Genomic DNA, 26,227 nt, shown 5'->3' on the forward strand with positions numbered 1-26,227 from the left:
CAGTGATGTGAAATAATACTTTCTTACAGTAATTTTAATGAGGTGATTCTATTTCTATTATATTCTTGCTATATATAGACCAAATGAACCCAGGTAGTACATGTGCATCATGCCCTATTATACACAACAAGCTGAAAAGGATGAATAAACAGCTTATTATTGTTTATTAAGAGAATGCATATTGACTACTTATGTACAGTGTTTATCAGCACACAAAATCTGAGCTAATGTTCTGCTAAGCTTTCTCTTAATAGTTTTCGGGCTCTGGACTGATTTAGAACTATGATTCAGCTAAATGACACTTCTACTATATGACATGTGTTGCATAAAACACCTTTCTGACTTGGGAGTATTTTCTTCTCATGTGTGGTTTTACTATTACAAAAGTTGTAATAGTAAAACCAGCAAATTCTAAGTGTTTTAATGAGGGAGAATATGTTTGTTGTCACTTGCTATATGATAAACCCTGATATTCTGAGTAAAAATAAAATGAAATTCACCCTGAAAAATACACGTAAGTGCCTTCAAAGGAAATAGTCTGTCCGACTGCCTATAATCTGCTCCAAATCTCAGAGAACATGTTTACAGGGTTTTGCTACTTTATTATATAATTAAGGCTAAAATTACCAACAAGCACCAAACAGCAGTATAATCCCTGGCTTGAGAAAATCCCCCTGGTTTAGCAGATTATACTTCAGCGGAACTCCTATGGTAGAGTCTCTGAGATATTTGAAGTGGTTTAGTGCTGCAGAAAAAGTCGTGGAAACTGCTGCAGCAGAGGTGCAGGACTTTATGTCAATAATATGAATCAAGCTCCAATAAATGATGTGCAACTCAGCCTGAGTGTCCAAACCCTGGTAAAATGTCCCCTTTAATCCAACCAGAAACAGGTTTGAAATGATGTGCAGCCGTACCTGTAAAACAACATGGTCTTGTCATCCGTTGTCCATCCAAAGACAAAGATGTCTACTTTGGGTTTCATGACAAAGAAGCTGCTCTCCAGCCTGTCACAGCCGACTGTAACTGTAAATCCTTGAAAATACAGTTTGTGCAATTTTAAGAAATAGAATAGTAAAAAAAAAATCTCCAAGTATCAGCTGGATCAGTGAATGAAGTTCTGCTGTGAAAAAATCCTTCTCTGCCCATAACAATGCTTCATCCTGCAACGGTCCTTTCAAAGTTTTATGTCTCTGGCGCAGCCCAGCGTGAGGATCGTGTTCCAGCTTCGAGGAGAACAAGACATTCAGTGCTTGTACCAAAACATTTGCAGCACTCCTTGCCCCCTAGGTTATTCCCTTACACATACTCTCACCCCAGGAAATGGAAGTTTTCTTTACAGCCTCACACGCACATTCACACACACATAAAGAACTCTCTGCTGAAGTGAGGCCCTGCATTATGTAAACACAAGCTATAACAGAAGGGATAAAGTAGATCAGTCACTTGGAGTTGGAGCCTTGTGCAGGAAATTCTGCAACTGCGCACACGCACACACGGGCACACACACACACACACACACCCACACACACATAACTCACAGAGATTCCTCACATCAGAAGGAACCACTCAGCAGATTTGATGCTCTGGTGAATGGGAACATTTTGTCTTTTAGAAAATCTCGGGGCATTGGGTCCAGTCCTGGCTGTCTTTGGCTTCCCAGTAGCCGCCCCTGTAGGTGTAAGTATTTTCTCCCGTTGTGTCGTCAGTCCTCTTTTGAAACCACAGTGGCTCGTAGCCCTCGATGTCTTGTTGCCCTAAGGACACAGAATCACATTGTTTTAAGACCTAGCATGAATGTGCACAATGTCCTACTTTCTCCACACTATGTAAATACTGCACTCTTCGTGAGAAAGTACGCTGTCTGGATAAGGAGAGTAAATACTGTCTGTGTTCCACCCCAACATATATAAGTTAGGTTCTAAAGTCCAGGATTTCTCCACTCTTCTTAATCAACCCTTTCTCCTGTAGATTCATGACCATACAACTAAACTGCAAACATACATTGTGCAGTAACAATCTGGTTAAGTTTGTTATTATCATAATGAGAATATGCTGCAGATTTATGGATTTGTCAAGTTGCAAATATGCTGAATATAAAAGGTTTATTCTCTATCTTGTCCTATGATCAAATATTACACATCTTTCTGGTTATGTATAGTTGGCTAGTGAAAGATTGTGTTCTGGTTTAAAACGGAAAAAGTTCTTTAAGCCTAAACCTAAAAAAGCAAAACAGGGATTATGTTTTCTTGCACAATGTATGCTTTTAAAATGTATTATTTGTACAGAACCAAAATGATCAGCAGCCTCCATTTTTGAAAATCATTTCAAAATGCTATCTTATAATGTAATGCAGACAAACAAACTCCAGCCACCGTTTACATAAATTGATCCAACCATCATCTGTCTGGTAATGTAAACTGTATATTAGGTAAAGGCAAAATCTCTCTCTCTCTCTCTCTCTCTCTCTCTCTCTCTGTGTCTGGTTCTGGTTTCCTTGTGCTTACCCTCCTCAAGTGCCTGATTGGCTTGCGCGCCACGTTTTTTCCTCTCCACCCTCTGACGTTCCTCCAGTCGCTGCTTCTGGCCGTTGGCTTCATCCCACAGACCGGCCTCCATTAGCCGCTGGTCCTGCCGCAGACGACTGTCAGTGGGTGCAACCCCCTCCTCCTGTTCATTCAAAGTCAAAGCCAGGGAGGAGAAAAAGTGCATGTTCTCTGCATTGTCTCTGGAAGGTGACCGATAGAGGAGAGAACACATGAAGACAAAAGGTCAGATGCAGGTCACAGAGGGGGGGATGGGTTGAAATGCTGCTCTAATCATGGAAACGTACGGGAGAGGGTATTTCTTCCAGAGGAGTTTGGGCTGAAGCGTCTGATAAACCGTCTTCTGTTTGCCTTCAGAGCCACCACATCCTTTGCTGCTGTCCACTATTTTGGCACTCTCCATCTTGTCGTCCCAGGTCCCTGAAAGGATGTAATGAGCCGTGCCCTCCCTGTCCTCGACCACGCCTGTCACCTGGAGACACCAGAGAAGAAGACGAGGAAGGACAAGACCAGTTACATGCATGGCCTGACCTCCATGCAGTTTCACAGCATTACTATTTCTCTAATTTCACTCTTCCAAATGGTGTGTCCACTTGAAATATTCAGGCTACTGCTCCTTATTAGCTGATAACTCAATAACTAACAAAGACGTCTGTCAGAGGGAAAAGGTAGAAGGAACGTACTTTCCGTGGGACATCTCTGGAGAAGTAGCTGTAGGGGGAGAATTTGAGACGGCAGGTGTCCTTGGTGGTGGTGTTCACAATGTCAATGTCCCCCGACTGCCAACAGCAACAGACAGGAAGACGGTAAGAAAAACAGAGGAGGACATAGATGATTTTTTGTAAGATCAATATAATGCGTTTTTATTTTCACTGTTTTTCCTGCTCTGAAATAAACTCAAAGTCAGAAACTGTCTGTGTGTTTTTTTGGCCAATTAAAGTCAGGAATTATTCAAGGGCAACAAACCTGATCAATCCAAAGTTTTCCCACAATAATGTTGTGCACCGTTGAGGTCACTTTGCTCCACACATAGCGGTTTCCACTGGAGTGGAACTGCAGGTGTATGTTTCCTACAGGGAACAGAATGAAGACACACATTAATAGATTGTGGCAAATTATTCATAAGCCTACAAATGTTTTGGGTGTGGTTACAGATCAAATCTAGTTTGTAGTTGTGCTATGTATTCACTGAATAACAGCACTAATGGTTTAATGGTAAGTGTGCTGAGCAGTAGAGAAGAGAAAGGTTAACCTGTCCTACAGGATCATAAAGTTAGGGGAGTTTCCTAGCAACCGTTACAGTGATGACTCACCAATATTGTAGAACTAGACCAGACAGACCATTTCCTGTGTAGCTGCACCAATCAATAACATTGCATGAGTCTAGCAGGAGCATGGAGTGAGGGGGTCAAAGTAACATGTCAGGAGAGGAGATTCTGGCTCTGCAGACTCTCCAAGCATGTCTGATTTGTTCTGTGTTCACTGCGTGTCTTTGATTTGTTTCCTACACACCTAGAAGTGAATGTTTGATGGAATAGAAGGAGACTGTTCAATGACCGTCAAAGTGAACTACCTCAGTGGTACGGTGTGTTTGAAGTTCTTACCTAATGGCACGACAGAAATATATTTCCCACGGAACTTGCTGTCGATAGTGATGTGCTGCCACAGCGTCCATCCCTTCTGTGACATCACGTGGTGGGCGGCGGCTGGTGGGTGGTGACTCACCTGAGAGTAAATGGCATCAGCTGGTGTCAGCAGAGGCAATCGACACATCCTATCGTATTCATGTTCCTGTTTGTAGTTTATTTCCCAACCTGTTCACAAATGGAGCGGTAGCCGTACTCCTCCAGTCGGTCCAGCTCGTAGGTCTCCCCCAGCAGAGGGTTGAAGGGCTTGGCTGTGCGGTGGACTGTGGTGGAGTACGAGGAGACAGAGAAGGCCGCCACCAGGCACATCTGCTCCAGGGTGGAGTCGCAGCGAGCTGCTCGGTCCAGGAGATCGCTGTACTCCAGATCCTCAGTCAGACGCTGCAGCATCGACAGCGGCTCGTTGAAGTTTACCTGCAAGCGAACAGACACAAAAGGTTTCTTGTATATAATCCCAAAGATTCCATATGAAAACCTGTTAACTCAAATCCACATGTAATAACTAGAATTACACCTGTGTTTTGGGTTACAACCAGTTTTAAAGGGGACATGACATGCCCATTTTACCACAAGTTGATATGGTTCCTTTGGGTCTTAATGAAATGCCTGTATCATATTTTGTTCAAAATACCACAAGGATCATTTAAAACAGCACCCTTCTTACCCTGTCTAAAACAGCCCTCCTAAGATTGACCTGTTTTAAGTGCCTGTTCCTTTAAAAGCTAATGAGCCCGTGTAATAATCTCCCCTGTGTCTCCGCCGCGGAAAGACACAGGGGTCTCCGACCAAAGACACTGGGGTCTCCACGGCGGAGACATGGCGGAGACACGGGGGTCTCCGAGTGATGGAAAAGCGAACCTCAGACAGGCGTAGCTCCGAGAGGAACCCGGGGCCTACCGGGGCGCACACCAACAGACCTTCGCCATTGCCTTCAAATGTGAATTCCATCCATTTCGCCCTTGTGTCCTCTGAGGCTGGGATGTAACGTACAGATCTGTACCACCTACCACGACGCATCTTGCATGCTTCATTTGCCTAATTTGCTGCTAGCTATCTATTCCAGGTGTATCCGAGGTTTGCAAAATTTCCCATTTCGCTTGTGACGAGAGAAGGATCCGGAAGCTCATTCGCAGTCACTCAAGCATGGTGTTTCTGACTTAGAGGAACCATAACAAATCGCGGGAGTTGTTTTTTTCCAGAGTTTTTGCATCGGTAGACAAACCAGATACCCAAATTAACGTGTAGCAGCACTACAAAGGTGTAATTTTCATAACATGTCCCTTTTATTGTTTTTTCTTTACAGGCATTGGTATCTTGGACAGGTCTTTGCCAATACAGTTCTTCATGATGCTCCAGAGATTGAGGGAGTAATTTGGTTTGTCAGGAATACGGCTGCGTCTTGTTTTTCGAAGCTGCACCTGGTTTGTGCCGGATGTCTCCTGAAAAGAAAAAAGACTGAAGTCGATTTGTTGTTTGCAAAAGACAAAAGAGAAGAAGTTTAATCTACAACAGTGAACCGGGGACCTACATTCTCATTGTGAGTCCAGTCATTGGGCACTCCTCCACTCATCATACTCTGATTACTCCCCGAGCGCCTGAGAGAAAGCATCAAACCTTAAATACAGTGCTGCGGAATTGATCACAGCTCTGGTATTATGAGGCACAGACATGATGTCTCACTTGTGCTGTATGTTGTCACTGGCTGTCACGGTTATGAATCCAGTGGAGTCCTCCATGGCATCGAAGAACTCTGCGTCATCATTCTCATCACTTGCATCCCCCTCCTGAGACCTAGCCACACCTGCAGCCAACACAGGACGAGGACAATGCTTAGCCGCTCCTCCACCATTAATATACAGTACATACATCATAGATAATGTAGTGCTGATATTCAAGAGGTGATCAAATAACAGAGGCACGGTAACATAACTCACAATGGTTAAAAGGAAAACATATTGTGATAAATAACTCTTCAGTACAGACTGCAGAAGCTCAACAGTTTAATTTAGACTTGATTATCTTTACCTCCTTCAAGGTTCATTTGTATTGCTTGTTTGTCAGCAGGATAACATAAAAACTACTGTCCTATTATTTATTTTTTAACTTGGTGGATATTTTGTAATTACTTTAAGGTTATTCAGTTACTCTACGGTAACAAATAGTCCTTTCAAGTCAATCCGGGAATGGATTATTTTGCCTGTGCACATTTTGCCGAAAAACCTCATGCTGTATTGTGATTAAGTGGCTAATTTGCCTTGGCGGGGGTATGAGCTCTCTGTGTGCTCTTCTAGTTTAAAGTGATGTAACAGCAGTTTAAGCAGCAAATATTTAGCCTATTTATAGCTTTGTAACGTGAACTCTGTAAGATGCTTAATGTCGTCATGAAAACGCATTCATGAGAAATGGGAACTTAGTATACTGAGCTGGTCATTTCTGTTTGAGCCTCTGTAAATGTACTACACAGTTGTTGCTGTCTTGCGTATTAAAGAAAAAAGAAAGACCTTTACACTCAGTTTTGTGGTAATCCGTCTGGAAGGGTAAAAAAAACAGTTTAGGGGGATTATTTTGGTTTCAGGTGGTTTTAATTTTACTTCCCATGATAATGCATTTAAAAGGACAGAATTGAGATAGGATAAGAAAGGATAGACTGAATAAGCTTCATATCTGTGACAAAAATGCATCACTGCTCCTTTCTAGAAGATGCAGAGTATGTTTATTCTGTGAGACCAACCCTACACTGAGGAGGACGTCTTCGGGGACAGAGTGTGATGTTGTCTCACCTGTGTACGAGGTGGGATTCTCTCTCCAGGCTCTCTCCAGGCTGTTGTGCTGTTTGGCTAACTGCTCGATGGTCTCCTCCAGATGGTGGCGCTGTTCTCTCTCATGCTGCAGGGCCTTCTGCCACCTCCGGCTCTGAGATTCTGCTACGTCCAGAAAATCCCGACAAGCCTGACAAGTGTGAACATAACACATGTGAAAAGACACAGGCGGGGCCCTCATGCCGAGTCCCCCCCCCCCCCCCCCCGTTAAAATACTCGTTTGCGACGGAGTAGCAGTGGTGACATGCTGCCTGAGGCGTTGCACTGTGGGAACTCACATTGATCATAGCATTGGAGGTGATGCGGAACAGGGTGGCTCGCTCGTTCACAGCTTTCACTCGGTCGGGGCTGTCTACGGATCCACGCAGCTCCTCGAGCTCGCTGAGGGAACGCTGGAGAGCGGCGCCGTGCTTTCCGATCAGATCGTTGCAGGTGCTCAGGTCGTCCAGCTTGCCGGCCAGAGTCTTGAGCACCCCTTGGGTTAGGGCACGGTCCTCCTGAGGTACGGGGCCTTCATCTCCTGAGTCATCTTCACGCAGAGAGAAGAGAAAAAGGCAAAGGAAGGAAGGATACAACAGGGATTATTAGACATTACTAATGTATAAATCATTTGGATATTTGTGGTGGTGAAATCATGTCTCATCTCATTACACTGATTGATAGAGGTAGTTCAAATACTCTACATTTGATTGAGTTGAGAGACTGCTACTGAGTAATGGATGGGGGACGATAATAACACTTCACTCCCCGATCCCCCTCGACCCCCCTTCCTCTATAAGATCTGAAAACTGTGAATGAACACGGTTGTCCTGGTAACGTAGTCCTGTGCAATCAGGAGGCAAGGCTATTTTTAGAGGAAGAAAAAAGGATGACGCACTATCCTTTTCCTCCTGTCTTTCTCTTTCCCTCCTTCTCTCTGCCCCTCATTGACTGAGCGATCATTCTCAGGGATATGAAAGGAGACGAGGGAGACTGGACTCAGAAGCAGGACCCAGAAAATAAAAACGAGGACAAGGAAATGTCCAAACCTACATTTAAATCTACAGAATTATTTTTTGTATGTGGCTGCATCCGACATCGAATGTAAACATTTTACCACTTCATATTCTTATATATTTATATATATATTTTGTTGTTTTTATATTTATATATAGTTATCTGTTTGTAATACTCCACTCCAGCAGCATACGGACACTTTTCTACTAGACACTGACACAATCACATCATTGCATTCTGTAGCATAGGGTCAGTCCCAGTCATGCACCTGTATCTGCAATGTTCTACCTATGTATACGTGTTTTACATACGTGTATGTATGTCGGTTAAGTGTATAAGCTACTGGATGACCTACATTTCCCACGGGATTAATAAAGTATCCATCTATCTATCTATCTAAACCTCAGTTATTTTGAGCAAAACCTTTCTGACACATTTTCTTGTGACTCAGCCACACAGCCCAGTCGTGTTAATCCTGAGGATCTGAAATAGATATTCACTTTGTTGTTATTCACACCACACACAAGACAAGCGCACAGTAAAACCAAATTACATCGCATCCAGAATGTTTAATGCTTGGGTTTCCAGAGTTTCTGAAGTAGGTATAAAAGCGTTCTAGTAAGTAAAATAATAAATAGGTAAACTAGATGCAAACAAACATGAGATATTATATCAAAGAAAACATACTAAATATAATAAATATGAGACTGATAGAAATAATCTCTGAGGCTCAAAATAGTGCTTGTATGCATTATATGTGTTTGTAACAATACACCTGGCAAACAGTCTGTGGCCGGTGGAAAGACCCTGTAAAAGGAAAAACATTAGTTTATAAAGAACCTATAGTTGTAAGTCACAATAAAAAGCCAGAACAATTTGATCATGTCTGGCTTCATGCTTTAGACAGTTATCGACCCAAAGAATCCAGCAAATAACTGCCTCCATCATATGTAATTGAATTATTCTAGGTCAACATATCGCTACAGGAAATGGATTTTGTGTATGTTTGTTCACTCTGCAAACTCCTGAGCTTGTTGACAGAATCTAGGCCAGTGTCTGCTTCGCTCGTGTGAACCAAGCAGGGAGACACGATACGACACTCTATTCGAGGGGGAAAGAAATTAAAAACAACTAGAGAGCGAACTGGATTAACAAAGTCTCAGGAGGAGGAGATTGTAAATTAGAGGATGAAAAATCTTTCAAGCATCTGAAATGATTTCATGACCCATATACAGCAGAGAGAGAGAGAAGGAGAAATGATCTGTGCTATGGATGGAGATTATAAATAAGAGACGCGGGTCCATTTGCCACCTAACCATGCTTACGCTTATGGATGTGCACTTCTCCGTTCACCCGCTTTCATGGAATAACAATGTGCTTCTACCAGAAAGGAGCACTCGGGTGGTTTCTGTGCACTAATTGGCTGGTTTTCACACAGGACACAGGCAGAGCGGTGACTCATTGTTGAATCACGGGAACACACCCACAGGTGATAGAGGCAGCACCAATGTGGACTCACAGTGTGGGAAGAGAGGACAGGACTGTGAGCTGATGAAGTGATAAAAGACCAGAGCTAATATCCAGCTGGAAGATTTGCCGAAGCAGAAACTGAGCTGTTCTCTCTTTGTAAACATTTCATCAGATTCACCCTCACACCCACAGATACTGAACTTTTGACTGCATATTTAAGGAATGTTAGAATTCTGTCAATTTTACACATCATTAATTGAAAGGGAAAAGCCTGTAGTGGTCAATTATGCCTGTTACAACATGGTGAAACATCAATTTAATGAATGAAGTTCTAGTTCTGTTTACGTAATTCAATTGGCTTTGCTATTAGTGCCACTATGCCATGGACCATCCATCCATCCATCCATCCATTTTCTGCACAGTTTATCCTTCCTGGAGCTGGAGCCAATCCCAGCTGACACTGCGCGAGGGGCGGGGCACACACAGGGCCAATATACAGAGACATATAACCATTCAAGCTACGGTCAAATTAGCGTCTCCAATCAACCTCTGTGTGCCTGTCTTTAGACAGTGGGAGGAAGCCAGAGAAAACCCACAGAGACACTGGAGAACCTGCCAACTGGAACAAAGGCTCATGCAATAATAAATTGTGTACATACATTAGCCTCTGTGCTTGCACATATATAAAAGCACATTAGTTGTCATGCTCAAACTTGTGTGTAACAGACAGCTTAATACTAATGTTTGTTCAAGAACAGCACATTAGATTAGTAGGATATTAAGATACAAAAGTAAATGACTGCAAAAGAGAAAATATAGCCAAAACATATGGGGGCAGCACTTTCAACAACATTTCAGGGAAACCCTGGGAAACCTCAGAGAGCAAATACCAATCTTCTAAATGGGCTCAGCTCTTTAAATCCTGTTTAATATGATAAGTGTAATCACTACCAGCTCGTGGCTGTACAGTGGCAGATGCAGCACAAACAAATCCCACATCCATCCTGGGCTTGTTACGCCAAATGGTGCCACAGCAGCAGAAAAAACTGATTTGCATCTTGCGGGGGGGCAAACCTTTAACACCGCATTAATGGGAGCTCAAAGACACTCCCCTCTCAGAAACGATTCCTCTGGCCGCAAACAAATGAGATAAATATGTAGCACACGATCGAGACCCACTGTTAAATAAGGTTCTGCTGTTCGGTCGTCACTTCATGATGCCATACTGTGGAGTTTCCATTGCCACATTAAGAAAGATAGTTGCACAGAATACAGTATTTTCATTAATTGCAACCTCACTGAACTCCAAAAACACCATTACAATCCCACACGTGCATGCATACAAGCACAAACACACACACAGCAATTAGTATGCTTCTTATTTTGTTGTCAGTAAATTATCAACAAGGATCTCACTTACAAGGTGTCGCTCACCGGGAAGGCTGCACTCATGTCTCCCTATAGTCCAGTGAGAGTGTAGTGAAAAATATTTTCAATGAAAATATTCCCATCCTTCTGCTCTCTCCTCCTCCCTCTCTCTCTTTCTTTTTTTTTACTCCTCCTGCTACCAGATCGGAAGGAGGAGTCTAAAGGAAGGTCATTTAATTCAACCCTTGCTGTCGTCATACCGAAGGAGACAGGGAGAAAGAGAGGAGACAGAGTGGGAGGGAGGAGGTAGCTCTGTGTGTGTGTGTGCTTGTGCACATTTGTGCAGAAAGAGGGAGAGGCAGAGAGAGCGAGAGAGAGAGAGAGAGAGAGAGAGAGCGGAAAAACGTCACCAAGCATCTTTGCTCCTGGTTTGTTCTTATAAACGGCCACAAAGAGGCAGCAAACAGACAACGTCCCTCAGAATCGTATAATAGAAAACAAATTATATTATATTATATTACATTATACTGTGGTGGATGACATGATTGAATTCATGGATTTTAAATTGAATAGCTCAACCATTCCTTCAACACGTCTTGAACAACACTGCCCTCTTGTGATTTTTTCTTTCAATAACACAAGGACACACCGAACTAAAAAAAGCATTGAGGTAAGTGGGTCTTGGTTGCAGCAGCCTTCAGGCAGGATGCAGCTGTTTTGTCTCCATCAGACTGGCATAGATGAACCATGTTGTTCCCTTTCATTACATATTCCGGAATGTTATATCTTGAGAGAAACAATGAATAATAATCTACAGCTCTGAAAGAATCACGCTCACCAGTGTTCCTGCTTATAAAGACTGCCTGTTTTAAGAACTTGCATTGTATCTTGGCAGAAGGGCTAAAAAACACTATTGTTCCTCACTGAAACACAGAGGACACACAAGTATAAACTGTCCTTCTCACCTGAGTGAGGCATCAGGAGCGTGGCGTTGGCCTTTGCTTCCTGCATAGCTGACACCCAGCGCTGACACTCTGCCTCAGACGTGGCCTTCAGGTGGTAGCTTCGGCCTCCGCTGGTCAACACCATGTGGCAGGTGTCACCCACCTCGATGTGCGCTGTGGCCAAGGGGATGGTGCCCCGGCAAGTGTGTCCCATCTCTGCCTTAGTCCTGAGGGAAAGCAGCAAACACAGGGTACATGTCAGTGTATGACAGCAGAGCAGAAAGATAAGGTGTTCATGAGATGCATTTATGAAATGGGCCAAAAGTAGTTTATTGTTAAAATAGCACCTTTTAGATATAACATACAACATCACACTGTACTGAAAGGTTTTTCCAGTGTAGTTTACTGATTTCACACGAATCAGAGAGGAGATACACACTTTAATACACTGCATGACTTGTTTGTAACTAACATTAGATATATTCAATTTTTGTAATTTTTCCATTTTGATATGGACCCATGACTCTGTAATAAATCTAAGCTAACAATGGTTATATGATATCGTATTTAAGATGAACAAGTCTTTGAACTTGTGACCTTTAGCGTGATGATTATTGATATGGCTGATTTGCAAAACACCTCAGTCACGATGCAGGCAGCAAATGTTACCAAACAGTTTTCGTGTCGTGTGAATATGGATGTAAACCGGATGAGGTGGAGTCGCAGCGCCAATTAGTGACGTTTAGTTCTCGTTCGGGACGTTTAATTATCCTAAGTGCAGTTAGTTCCGGTTAGTGACGTTTAGTTCTCATTCGGGACGTTTAGTCACCATTAGTGTCGTTGAGTTACAATTAGTTCCTGTAAGTGACCGTTAGTTCCTGTTAGTGACCATTCATTCTGGTCAGTTCAAGCTAATGACAATTAGTTCCCGCTAGTTCCGGTCAGTTCCCGTGTGTGAGCGTCGGTCGCCGTCGGTTACCTGTAGTAGGACACGAGGCCGTTGCTGAGGACGAACCAGCGCCTCTGGTAGCCCTTCAGGTAGTTGGTCCATTTAAAGAGCCAGCCCTTGTAGGTGCCCGCGCACGGCAGGTGGAGCCCCGGGAGGCTCGGGGACGGCAAGTTCCGCACCAGCTCGTTCATTAGCTCCGCTCGGCCGCGCACGTTAGTCCGGTCAGGATGGAGGGATCCAGAGAACAGCTGTTAGCTAGCTGCGTGAGAGAGAGAGGGTGAGGGAGCGAGAGAGAGAGAGAGAGGGAAGGAGAGCTGCAGTGCACTGAGTCCGGAGCTAAAGCTGCTGTTAGCCTGCAGCTGTGTGATGGTGAGGAGGATGCTCCGGTAGTTTCTAAAAACACCTGCGACCAACCACATCAGTGCAGGAAGCTGCTCTGGCTGCACCCTCACTGCGTCCAGGAATAACACAAAACATCATAACATCATCACAATATGAATACAGCCTGTGGATATGAGAGAGAGGGGGGGGGGGGTCCTATGATGACGTCCACATCACAGGAGTGTAGCATATGGGTGCAGCTCTCTCTCTCTCTCTCTCTCTCTCTCTGTGTGTCACATGGCATTTACTGCAATTTCTGCATCATTGCAAGAGGAATTTTTTTTATTTAAATGCATAACATCAATATCTATTACAGGGCCATGAGCAGTGGTGGTGTGTTACTAAGTGCATTAAGTACTGTGCTGCAGTCGTGCACTTGTATCTCAGTATTTTCTTTTTCATACCAGTTTCAACTTGTATCCCGCTAGATTTCCCGAGGAAAACATCAAAGCTTTATTTAGGTAAAGTAATTTCTAATATGTTCAATTTTCTTACTTAAAGTTGTATATATTCGGTTGTATGCGTACATGAGCAGTGGTGGTATGTAACAAAATAAATTAACTTGAGTACTGTGATGTAGTTGCCCACTTGTACTATGTACGTTACTTACCCTAATTTTCACTTATAATGTTTATGCTCATATCCGGGATAAATAAAATAGTCATTTTCTGAAAGCTTGAGTGACAAGAATTTGACAACAAATGATTGGAAATCAGTGTTACAATTTTTAAATGAGTGCAAATTCTCTAAAAAGCTGAAATTGATCCCTGACATGTTTTCTCACAAGTGATGTTGTTCAGATTACACAACAGGAAAGATTAAACCCTGAACCTCTCACTCAGGAGCAGTGGCTGAAAAGTAATTTCTTATTGTTTTTAATCAATAAACAACTTTCCTCTGAAATAAAAGAATGAGAAAGCTAATAAAATGGCATTGAACACGAATGCTTTTATTTGCTTTGCATTTCTCAAAACAACACATCAAAATGGTAAAATATTTGACTCTTGTACAGACGATAATTTAAATAAATACAGTGAATAATAATCATTATTAAAGGTTATATATACAACATTCACTGCCAGTAGATGTCGCACTCCCTTTGTGTTCTAATGATGCAGTGGCCCGTGAAACCAGCAGATTAACACACAAGCAGAAGCACAAATGAGTAACTTAACCCTGTATACAAGAGAGCCAGCAAACAAACAATCCAGCTCAGGTTGGTGTTCCTGTCAGTGTCTGAGCCTTTGGGTGAAAGATTTCATTCTCTGCTCAGGAAGCCATTACTCCCTTATGTCTTTACTGCTATTTTCATATTAAAAACCTTGTATATATAACCTTCAACAAGTATAATAAGCCATATCACCAAAGAAAGACCAAAGGCTTCTTGACTTGAATCTGGAGTATCTGGTATCGGTTACAGGGGAGGCTCCATTTAAATAAAAGCATTAATAAGTAAAGAAGCAGATTATTTTCATTTGGCATCATCACAGTCATTAGTGAAAACTTGAAATTTTACAATCATTTCTGCAAAGTGCTTTGTGACAATATGCCTCAAAAAGGGTTGTAATGGTTTTTAGTGTTTTTTGTATGTTGATGCCCGCAGCTTTTCCTTCACCACATCCCCATATCTTCATCTTCATCAGAAATATATCTATGGCACTACATGAGGATGCTCGATATGGTTTCCAGTAACATACTTGAACTTAGCATCTCACCGTCTAACCCTTCATTTTAAATACCATGTTGCAAATAATACAGAACCAGTTTTACACAGCACGATGCAAATGAAATATTACAAATTGAAACCCAACTGGTGTGAGACGTGATGCTGAGCGATGCCTCACCTCGAACTCAAAGGACAGAACAAACTTTTTGAACCTCTGTATACTCAGAGGTCTGCTGGGTACAGTAGTAAGGCAGTCAGCACAGCCGATACGATTTTTAAAAATTGTCGTGGTGAAAAATGTTGCTACAAGAGTGAGTTTCAATTCCATCGTCTCCCAGGTTGGTTGTCACAGTGTGAATTGTTCCAGCTTCCAGCGTCTGTCCCGTGGATATTGTCTGCTCCTGACTCGTATCCAGCACTTTGGAGTCCTCTCTTTCTTAAAGTAAGCCATCTTGCTCAAACACAGACGGCAGGAGGGAGAAGTCGAAGGGAATGAACTTGACGCCGGTTCCGTGGTAGAATTTGTTCTGAAACTCCACCCTGGGTTACGGAAGCAAGCAGGTACGATTTAATGGAGGCCCAGTAAATGATGGGGAATGTGAATGCAAACAGGAACAGTGAATAAAGTGGGTGACAATGGGAAATGAGCAAAATCTAACCTTCTTAACTCAATATGTTAAAACTGAATAACAGAATTAGGAATCACTGAGGCTCACATTCAATACCATACACTATAGACATCAGTTTAGATATAAACACAGCTACAAGGTCAATAGCTGTGTCCCAATTCAGGGGCCGGCTCGAAGGACGCAGTCTACGTGGCCCACAAAGGAGTGTGGTTCCGAAGGACACAGCTTATACCTAGTCTCATATCACTGTATTCATATTATATCACTGAACTAAAAATGTATTGCAAACATCCAGATCAGTTGTAACCACAGAGACTCACCAGTGGAGGCGGAGAGCATGGAGGAACGCCGACAAGCCTTCCATGACGAGCAGGATGGACACGGTGAGCACGGCAAAGAGGCCAAACACAGGCACCAGGAACAGGACCCCGAGTCTTGTGGTGACCCTCAGACCCAGACGCATCACCATGGACCACAACACCTCTGACAGCTCTGTGGAAACCAACAGAAACAAAATCCATTAAGACACACAACAAACACATACGAGCATGTTTTAGGCAAAGAAATGCAAGTCAGTAGAAACAAAGGCTACACCCATACTATGTATTTGTTTTTAAATGGTGTACACATACTGGGCGCCAGAGGTAACAGGAAGCAGATTGTCTTCGCTGCTGTTGGTTGCTTGTATACAGAAAACACTTACGGGCGTGAGCCAAGCTGAGGGCCCAGAGACGCAGGTAGGATGCAGTGTTGGAAATGCAGCCCAGGCAGTACTCTATGGTGTGAATGGCCTGGTGCAGGAGCACATCTGCGAAGTCAAACTGTGAAAAGATATTTCAACAACACATAAGACACCACACTTGAATAACAATGAACTGTTTGGTGATTCAGAGACTGTATATAAAGATGGGCGACAAGACTGCCACTAGGTCATAAACCCCACCTCCTCCATGTTAGCAGATGGGACATCGAACATACTAAAATGCAAAAAGTACAAATCAATGTTTGTTCAAGGGCTTTTCTAGTAAGTTTGATTTTAATTTGCTATAATTTATTCTGATAGGTCAAGGGCAAGTATCTGTGGAACTTAAATAATGAGGCTCCATCCCCAGATCGATACTGCCCAGACTCTTGATCCAAAGGATGTCATCGGTGGATGATGGTTGTGTTTGTAATTAATATAATATATTTTGGCTTTATTTCTCAATAATGGGAGGAAGTGGAGACGTGTCGTCCATCTTTATATACAGTCTTTGGGTTTCCTCTCTTCTACGACCACTAACCTCATCTTCATAACCACAGCACATCGCCCCATTAGCCGTTCAAATACCCCACATACAGCACACACTCCTCATAACGTCACATGCAGAGTTCCATTCACAACACAACAGCTTGAAATGTAACATCCAACCGGAGAGGACAGGAGGATGCTGGATCTCTGACCTCTTTGGGGAGAGCTTCTCTGCCGGTGATTTCGTCAAATCCCTCCTCTTCATCATCGTCATAGGCTGGCGCTGTGGAATTATCATCCTCACTGACACGCCTCACCCTCTCATAACCCTGAGGTGTGACAACCGATTTTCATTAAAACCACAAACGGCTCGAGTAGGAGGAAGACGTATGACACTGCGACGTTGATTTAGTTAGCTGGACTCACTCTGCGTCTGCGCAGGCCTTTGCCTCCTCGATACAGCCAGTACAAGTAGAGAGGCTTTCCTAACAGCAGCACAGGAACCGACAGCATCGCTACTACAACCAAGAAGATCTGCAGCCCGATCTGTGGAGGCGTGTTAACAAGCAATAAACATTAAGAAGGATTAAAATAGTGATAAACACAATCATTTAAGAGGAAACAGTAAACACACACTCACCTGTCCTGGGAAGAGAGGAGCGATATCATTCCCCTGCATGACGAACATGTTGATGAAGTGGATGAGGATGCTGGGAGCCTGGCTGGAGTCCCGGGCGCCGAACGCCAACCACTTGTAGATGATCATGAAGACCAGGTAGCCAAAGAGACAGAGCAGGAAGAGCATCTCCGGCAGGAACAGCAGATATATGTTGAATTTCTGTCGGAAGTGCCTGGAGGGAGAGAACATAGGAAAGTGGTCAGTGTATTGATTGGACCTTTCAAAATAAAATACATTGTACAGACGTAGTAAGTATTAATATATGAACAGAAATGGATGAGGATGATGATGATGATAATATTGTCATGGACATGTGTTGCATCAAGGCCAAAATTACACTGTAAAGCCTGATCTTTAGTGTATGATTGTTAGTATACCACATTCGCTGCTGAGACACAGAACTTCCAAAGGACAAAGCTCAGCACTGCAGCTCTTAACAGTTTGTACTTTTTATACTCCTCAAATCAGAGAATATTAACAGCGCTGTGGCCAGAGACTATTTTCGGCCGTGGATTTGGTGCACTGCACTTGTGAGTATTTCTGGCTGCAGGACGGTGCACGAGGGAATGATTCAAAATGAATTATTGTGGCCTGTGTTCGCGGCGATAAAGGAGCGTTACCTCCAGTGCAACCGAGAGGCTCATTGATGTGTTTGTTTTTCTTTCCTCTAGTGTGTTGGTTTTCTTTCCTCTAGTGTGTATTTTTAAAAGTTCTGCAATGTTAAAAAGCCCCAGAAATCTAAGGCAAAGCAAGCTCCTCTCTGCCAGAGAAAACACAGAAACTCCTTGTCAGTAGAAGTCTACATTTGCAATATGAACGTCAAGCAGCTAGTCTGATAAAACAAGGTTATATGAGAGGGGAGGCCGATAAGAGGAGCTGCAGCAACGGACATAAGAGGAAAGTGATGCGCATTTTCTGTACATTAGAGCATGCACACCTTTTAAAGTAATAACACAAATTTTAATCTTGAACCTGAATATGCGGAATGGTTCCTGGGAACTAACAGGCTGTAGCAACACAAAATGCTTAGCAAGCTCTATTTATTGCCCCTTGTGTTCTCTTAATTTTACAGAAACCCCTGTTGAATTTAATATATTTCTGATTTGAGGTAAAAACACAAATCAACAATCATTATAATAGCCGTGGAGAGAATTTCAGTGACAGCCACATCAAATTACTGTTTGTTTTCCGTCACTCTTTCAAAATAAAACCCATCCTTTCCTTTGTGGTGTGACTAAAGGGGACAGAGTTTGTTGAATGAAGACTCTGGAACGATCTACCTGAGGAAATGAGGTCAGCTGAGTCTGTGACCTCTTTTAAATCCCTTCTTAAAATAAACTGCTATCAGAGAGCCTTTCCTGATTATACCGGAATTTAATTATATTTATTGAATTTTACTTACAAAATTTTATTTAAAAGAATTTATATGTCTTCTAGAGTTCTTTTAAATGAATATTGTCTTTAAATATTGTGTTTCCTGCTATTTTTTTGGTTAGCACATGGTTTTAGGACCTGTCTTTTATTTTGCTGGCCTTGTAAAGCACTTTGTAATTTAGATTTTGAAAAGTGCTCCGTAAATAAATATATAAGTTAGTTGTGAAGGTGATGGAAAAATGACTGACACAGATTCTGGAGGCACTCACAAGTGATTGAAGACACTCAGCACCACTCCAAAGCTCATGTGGATGACCCCGATGACAACGGACATCTTCATCTTGTACGAGTTGAGGAAGGACAGTCGGTTCACCGCCATGTTCCATATCTGATTAAACATTCAAAATAAAACATTGCAGTGATAATGATACGACAGTGAGGTCAGTTATATTCTGTCTTTTCTGTTTAAGTGAATTTACTCACAGGATCAATTCCAAATGGATACGGTCCAACGAACACACCACTGACGTTTGGGTCCAACGTGAGCAAGGCGTTTGTTCGGAGCGTCTTGTTTCTGTAAGGGAAGACATTTTGTGTCACTTGTAATGAATTGAAATAAAGCACCAAAGAATCATGATTGTGATTGTTTGTATTCGTATATTGACAACTTACGTCCACTGCTGATTTGTGAACATAGCCTTCACACTCCAGCCGGAGCCGAATATGTTGAGAGACTTGGAGAAGCAGTCGTTGTAAATGAGCCCGGTGTAGATGGAGAAAAGCCCCATCATCAGGATGATGTAACGCCCGTTGAAGAACGTCGTCCAGATCTGGCAGCGACAAACACATGTATCAGCCAAAGACGATTCACAATAACACCACCTCTGCATTATGGATGAGAGGAAGACTCGCCCTCCCCCCCCACCCACCTCGTTGTTGGAGCGTTTCTTCTTCTGCTTTTTCTCCGTCAGCACCATCCACAAGGCAAAGAGGCTCATTACCATCCCGTGTCCAAGGTCACCGAACATCACGGCGAACAGGAAGGGGAACGTGATGATGGTGAAGGGAGCTGCGGATAAAGAGACACACGCTCAGTGCACCGACTCAGAGCTTCTCATATGAAGAGAAACTTCCCTGTTCTTTTAAAAGACCTAGCAGGAGCTCTTACCTGGGCTTACCTCGCGATAGTCCCCCACCCCATAAGCCTCCACAATGCTCTGAAACCCAGTTGTGAACTTGTTGGTTCTTAACATGGTCGGTGGAGGGTCGCTGCTCGGGATGCGGTTCACAAAGGATGGTACGGTGGCATCACCTTTTCTCTGATGAGGAAAAACACAGATACAGTACGTGTGTGAGAATGGAAGTGTGTGAGTAAGCTCTGCTAGCACCATTACTTCTGCTAGCATCACTACATCAGCTAGTATCGATACTCAGGGTCGAAACCCCAAAAGTGGACTCACCCACCTCTCCATCGACACAATGGTGAGTAGATAATGAGTGAATTTTCATTTTCGGATGAACTATCACTTTAAGGAGGCTGTGTGCCATATGTTTCACTCACCGCTCCCTCTTCTAGCGCCCCCCGCAGGTTCGCCAGGTCACTGACGGGACACCACACTTCAGCGATCAGACACTTGTTGGTGACGTCGAAGCTGCAGATGTTAAGGATGTGGTAGATGGCCTTCATCTTTTTCACCTGCACCACCCAGGTGTAGACCGACTCTGACGCCTTCTGCAGAACCTGCCTCAAGTAGTCCTCAGTGCGGTGCAGCACCTGGAGGAAGCACCACGTATTAACTCTCTGTGTGTGGACATGACACATATTCCTGTTTGGATCTGAGGCTTTGATGCTGCTGTGTGTTTGTGTGTATCCTACATTGTTAAGGTCCTGGATGCGTGTCTTTAAACTGTCCAGCACATCTGCCCGCTCCTCATCGTTCTCAGGGTGTGGATAGAGGTGGCAGTGGTAACTGAGGACAACAAAGACGGAGGTGAGTGGTAATAATGAAGCCGAAGACATCAGGTATTTAAACATTCAACAGTGTGATGATGGCGTTCTTACCAGTCGCAGATCTTTTGAACTTTCTGTCCGATCTGGTCTCCCCAGAAAGAGATGAGAAACACGACACTTTTGCTTATCTCACCCTGAAACAACACAGAAAAGACAAGATATTATTAAACTATTGAAAAAGCTATGAAGAGATGAAAATTAATTATTTTATGCTGACAAATTTGGTTGTATATCACTTATTTAAATCACTAGATTTTCATATACATTTTGATAAATAAACTCCTAATAATGAGCCTTGAAAACTTGGTTTCAACTCTTCATTACTTAAGTTACATTTTGGATAAACAGGAAAGCTGCGCCCCGATTCAGGGGCTGCATCCTTCGGAGGCTGCATTTGTGGACCGATTGCATCACAGCGGCACAACTAGGCTGTCACGTTTTGAAAGGCACCTTCAAATGTGTCCTTCCCTTCCCGAAGAACAAAGGGAATCTAACGGATGGATCCCTCTTGGGCCCAACCTATCCCAGGATTCATTACGTGCCAATGACACAGCTAATGAACAAACTACGCTGTATGCAGTAGGTGCGGCTGCTCTAAAGAGCTGACGATGCACTGGTAAGAGCTGCGATGCAAATAGGAAATCCCACATAGAGACCAGCCTTTCAGAGACTACTCGGTCTACGGGGGCCATGTCCTCGTAGATCGAGTAAAAGACAGAGTCCTCTGAAGGATGCTTCCTCTGATTTGGGACACAGGTTGTAAGGTTGACCCCTTTCAGCCTTGGTATTAACATCCATCCTCCATACCTGGTGTGAACCTTTACACCTGTGAACAGATCTCTCAGGACGGATGTTAGTACCAGGTCTGAACGGGGACGTTAGTGCGCAACTCACCGTGTCAAGATCGGTGAGGTTCTCATCCAACTCTGCGTAGCTGAGGATGGTGTAACCTTTACACACTCTCCACAACATGCGCTCGAAGGCCTCGACCTTCACCCGCTGGATGAGACCCGACACAAACCTGCGGACAGGAAGAGAGTCAGATTAGGATCGAGGCTCGTTTCTCTCCGATAACGGCAGCGTTCAGACGATGACGTGCTGCAGCTCACCCCAGCTTGGCTCCGAGTCTTTGCATACCGGTGCATCCACCCACCGAGTCGGTCTCCATAGTGGGGAATTCTTCATACTGGGGACCAATAGCCTCGTGCTGATTATGAGAAGGAACATGTTTCGTTGATGACAGCTTACAGTAACAGCTTTTATGTTTATTTACTCAAACCCCTCTCGTCACTGATGCTCTTTTATTCGCTGCAGCCTGGGTGAGTCAGGTGCTGCTCCTAACGGCTGCAGAGCGGCCGCGTCATCAATTAAAGTCAACGCTACCTCTACCTCCGTCACCAAGGGAAACAAGACACGTCAGCAACGAGAGAGCAGGATGCTGCTGTCGCGGTGAAGGGAGGCCCTTGGAATGAGACACAAGCACAAAGACACTCACTCTGGAGCGGCTGTGGACGAAGGTCCGCGTGATCTTCAGCATGTGCGTGTACTCGGTGAGCTCCAGGAGGTTCCGCTGCAGCTTCTCCTTGTTCTTCGCCACCTCGCTGAGCTCCATCTCCAGCCGCTGGAGCTGCTCCTGAACATCCCATAAATCAAGACTGTGTCAAATCTGGTGAGCAGCGGCCACCGGGGTCATGACAATCACGGAAACAACTGTTTACCAATGTCGCTAAAGTGCAAAGTGGTTGTAGATATTGGCAGAAGAGAGAATGAGTCATGACAGCAGATACATGTCTCAGTAATGTCTTTGTACACAAACACTTACCCAGGTTTGTTAACATTAGTTACAATTAGCAGTTATATTCCACTGGTCACAAGAGATTGAGTAATTCTGCAGCTGCAGCAACACTTTAAATTCATATAAGGAATTGTCTCTTTATATGTGTGTTGTCTCTTTATATGTGTGTAAGCACATGTATTTGTGTACTGTGTAGTGTGTGATTACATGTGTGTGAGTGCGTGTTAATATATTTTGGTAAATGCAATACAATATAAAGGTCAAAATAAATAACTGAATAATGATAACTTAAGCCCAACCGATGTATGAGCCTTTCAGAGACATCTGCGTTTATGTTTGCCTATATGAATCCTTTAATTTTACAGAATAACCAATGCAGATAACATGCAAACTTACGATTATATTTTACTTTATTTTTGTAAAGTGTAATACCGGAGCATCAGTACATTTAAAGTCACACTATTGGCCTTATTATATAATATACTGTATTTGAATCGGTTTTGGGGAGCATCCAACTTTTCAGAAACCTGGATAAGCCCTCAAGTGAAATGTAAAAACTCATCTTAAGTTTCAGGTCATTCTCAGACAGAAAGATTCTAAACTTGTGTTATGTAGCCGTTCATCATCATCACCATAAAGCATTAAAAAGAAGATGATAAAGGTGAAAGTCTGCCAACGCAGTGATGCAGATGATCACTTTTATTGTCTGTCGTCATCTTCCATTACTGATGATTACATGGAGAAGCTGAAAGCAGCAGAGTCAGGCAGCCAAAAACTAAAGTGGGCTTTCAGCTGCTGAGGTGAATCCGTCTGTACAGAGATCACAAACACGCTGGGTGACCTCCTGATCCCACTGGGAATTAGATGAGATTTCCAGCCAGGATTCATTAAGAATGTGTACAGACATTGAAGAACCTGGTGTGTGTATAAACGTACTCAACTATATGTAATGTGACGTGGGTGCTCGAATGGGGAAATCAGGTATAAAGGAAACTTACCATGATCTCCAGGACTTGTCTGGGAGGGGGAGCCAGTGGACCCTCATCCTCCTCTGGAACGGCTATATGAGCCTTCTGGATTTCCCTCAGCAGATAACCTGTCGACAGAAACACGCTGATGTGATGGTTTGTTTTCGTGGTAATTACTCGATCGCCGAAGTGTCAGAGCTGGCTGTGAAATCTTAATTCTCCGGGGGAGCGTTCTGCAGCACACAAAGGGCCTCGAGCTGCCTGCTATATATGATCAGCTGTGGGGGTGGATTTATACGCTCAGGCTGCATGCAGAGGAACCAGCCCAGGTGCTCCGCTCTCTTACCCAGAATCCTCTCCATCTCATCGCATCTCTTGATTTCGCTGACGAAGCGCCGCTGGAACGAGCTGACACTCGGGTTGAGCTGAAACCAGAGGAGCATCACAGGTCAGGTGGTGGCGCATCAGTCGATTGACGTGCATCGATAAATAGTCTTCTACTGGTTACATACAATATGAAAATGTTGCTTAAATACTTTAAAAAAACTGTTTTCATGTACAAATACCTCATCACACAATAAGTACAAATTTAAACCAGTTATCTGCACAGATGTTATAGATATATACATTTATAGATTTATAGACAGACAGACAGATAGATAGATAGATAGATAGATAGATAGATAGATAGATGCATACAGACATAGATAGATAGATAGATAGATAGATAGATGGATAGATGCATACAGACATAGATAGATAGATAGATAGATAGATAGATAGATAGATAGATAGATAGATAGACAAATGTTTTCAGACATAGATAGATAGATAGATAGATAGACAAATGCATAGAGACATAAATAGATAGGTAGATAGATAGATAGTAAAATGTTTTCAGACATAGATAGATAGATAGATAGATAGATAGATAGTCAGTGGGAAGATAAATGGTGGGGTAAAATTAATTTATAATGTTGTCAACATGTAATTAATCAAATTGTTCGAGCTGTCAGGGATTAGAGTGTGTCTGCATCCGCCTCTTCATCCTCCTCCTCCTCGTGTATCTATACTCACATCTCGGAACTCGACCAGTCCCAGTTCTCCCAGCTCACTGATGCAGTTATATTCAGAGCCGGACTGCAGGAACAGTTGCGCCAGACACATCTCCTCACTCCGGAACACCATCTTTATTCTGAGCCAGACGGTCCGCTCCGCTCCTTAGAATAAAACCAGACAACCCGCAGCCGCTCACTGCGAAGCGATGTAGGGCATCACGAATTCAACGAGTCTGCGCTTAGTCGCGTAAAACCCCCTTAACCAATTAACCTGGCCCCCGAGGGATTAATTATTATTCTCCATCGTTATTGACGCTTCTCGGGAGGGAACGTGTCCTCGCTCTGTGTTTGTTTGGTTCTTCTTCTGCGCCTCTCGGTGTCTACGGCCAAAACAATACGAAAACAAAGGCAGAAACCTCCCTGATGCACCTTCTGCGTCGAGCGACCGCAGCGACAGGCGTCATCCCGCGCGCTCCTCTTCCCCGGGAACACCTGTCATCAGGGCGCAGAAACACGCACAAGCACGCACACACACACACACGCGACGACGACGACGACACAGAGAGACGAGCCGCAGGCAACAGGCTTCACTCCGACTCAAAGCGTCCACCGGACCAAAGAGGCCGGACGCGTTCAGGGAGAGAAGCGGCGGACACACTCAGGCTCCGGCCTCTGCTCGGAGCTGCGTCGCCCGGCAATTGACACGGATTGCGTCTCCGGGGTTGCCAGGTCTGGTCGCATCCCGCGAAATAACCCGAGAGTGGACGTGGCATTCACAGACAACCATTGTAATCATACTTCTACAAATAATAACTGTTATTATACTACTACCAATAACAATTATAGCAATAATAATGATACTATACAAGCACTAGTAATAACAATAATCTGTACAAAAAACATGCTATTTGTTGTAATTCAGTATGGCACGGTTTATTTAATCTCTTGATGTTTTGCAGCTCAAACCAAAGTCTGTGTGAGACAGAGACAGTTGAAGATACAATATCAACAATCACAAATAACGACACATCTTAACATGTATAATAAATATAATTTATACATTATATTCATTTTAAAGACTGACTCCTAAATCAGTATTATAACGCAAATTTAAAAAGAATTGTTTTGGCATTCTTTGAAAATTATAATATTACCCTATATGTATATATATAAAACGTCTTAAATAAATAAATAAAACACTACATGATATGTTTTACTTCAAAATCAATGAAATCGCTCTACTGTGTGTTAAGTGGTAATATTTTGTATTCATCTTCCCAGTAAACAAGTTGGTTCAGTCCCTTTGTCTCCACAATGTGTTGTTTCTGTTTAAAAGGGGGTTTTGTACCCAAACCTGGCAACCCGCGCATCTTTTTATTCTGTTCCATCATTGAAAGCAGCCCGACCATCTGCCCCTCTTTGTGTGAGAAATCCTTTATTTAAGCTGCTGGTGGTGATTTGATCATTTTAGCAGTTTAACACTAAATATTCTCCTAAATAATTATTACTAGATGTTTTCATAAAGACGTATTTCACATGAATGAGCGTCTTCTTGGTGAGACGGACAACACACTTGTGTGCTTTGAGAGCAAAAATATACGACTCGACACAAATTACTCGAGAAATTTGAATATTATTGATTGAGCTGCATTTAAAAACCCATGCCCCTGATCAGTGTTCGATTCAGTGTTTCACTCTGT

At 43.2% G+C, this 26,227-nt stretch overlaps 2 protein-coding genes across 2 annotated transcripts; both read right to left on the bottom strand.

Moving 5' to 3' along the window:
* Positions 1–94: 94 nt before the first annotated feature.
* Positions 95–13,108, bottom strand: osbp2a (oxysterol binding protein 2a). The gene is made up of 14 exons (XM_062412186.1): positions 12,766–13,108; positions 11,808–12,013; positions 7,287–7,537; positions 6,970–7,138; positions 5,870–5,990; positions 5,718–5,784; positions 5,491–5,628; positions 4,358–4,603; positions 4,148–4,268; positions 3,510–3,613; positions 3,227–3,322; positions 2,831–3,015; positions 2,505–2,725; positions 95–1,754 (listed from the first exon to the last, which is right to left on the bottom strand). Exons 1-14 carry the CDS (start codon positions 12,924–12,926, stop codon positions 1,609–1,611), a joined length of 2,232 nt encoding a protein of 743 aa, XP_062268170.1. The 5' UTR covers positions 12,927–13,108; the 3' UTR covers positions 95–1,608.
* A 936-nt stretch (positions 13,109–14,044) lies between these two features.
* On the bottom strand, positions 14,045–25,195 carry atp6v0a2a (ATPase H+ transporting V0 subunit a2a). Its single transcript, XM_062413507.1, has 20 exons — positions 24,547–25,195; positions 23,816–23,894; positions 23,500–23,597; positions 22,202–22,339; positions 21,816–21,913; positions 21,601–21,727; positions 20,758–20,840; positions 20,572–20,665; positions 20,257–20,469; positions 19,864–20,014; positions 19,625–19,764; positions 19,368–19,525; positions 19,179–19,269; positions 18,965–19,083; positions 17,283–17,493; positions 17,069–17,188; positions 16,855–16,971; positions 16,115–16,232; positions 15,732–15,903; positions 14,045–15,322 (listed from the first exon to the last, which is right to left on the bottom strand). Exons 1-20 carry the CDS (start codon positions 24,655–24,657, stop codon positions 15,220–15,222), a joined length of 2,541 nt encoding a protein of 846 aa, XP_062269491.1. The 5' UTR covers positions 24,658–25,195; the 3' UTR covers positions 14,045–15,219.
* Positions 25,196–26,227: the final 1,032 nt, after the last annotated feature.

This window comes from Platichthys flesus, chromosome 19, assembly GCF_949316205.1.
Source record: "Platichthys flesus chromosome 19, fPlaFle2.1, whole genome shotgun sequence".
Taxonomy (NCBI): Eukaryota; Metazoa; Chordata; class Actinopteri; order Pleuronectiformes; family Pleuronectidae; genus Platichthys; species Platichthys flesus.

Excerpts from the sequence above, each read along its gene's own strand:
- osbp2a (XM_062412186.1), bottom strand. The coding sequence starts at position 12,926 with ATGAACGAGCTGGTGCGGAACTTGCCGTCCCCGAGCCTCCCGGGGCTC. Across the intron at positions 5,991-6,969 it reads GAATCCCACCTCGTACACAG|GTGTGGCTAGGTCTCAGGAG; the intron begins GTGAGACAACAT and ends TGTTGGCTGCAG. Across the intron at positions 4,604-5,490 it reads TGTCCAAGATACCAATGCCT|GTAAACTTCAACGAGCCGCT; the intron begins GTAAAGAAAAAA and ends GTTCGCTTGCAG.
- atp6v0a2a (XM_062413507.1), bottom strand. The coding sequence starts at position 24,657 with ATGGTGTTCCGGAGTGAGGAGATGTGTCTGGCGCAACTGTTCCTGCAG. Across the intron at positions 20,470-20,571 it reads GCATCCAGGACCTTAACAAT|GTGCTGCACCGCACTGAGGA; the intron begins GTAGGATACACA and ends TGCTTCCTCCAG. Across the intron at positions 17,494-18,964 it reads CTGAGTGTCTTCAATCACTT|GCACTTCCGACAGAAATTCA; the intron begins GTGAGTGCCTCC and ends CTCTCCCTCCAG.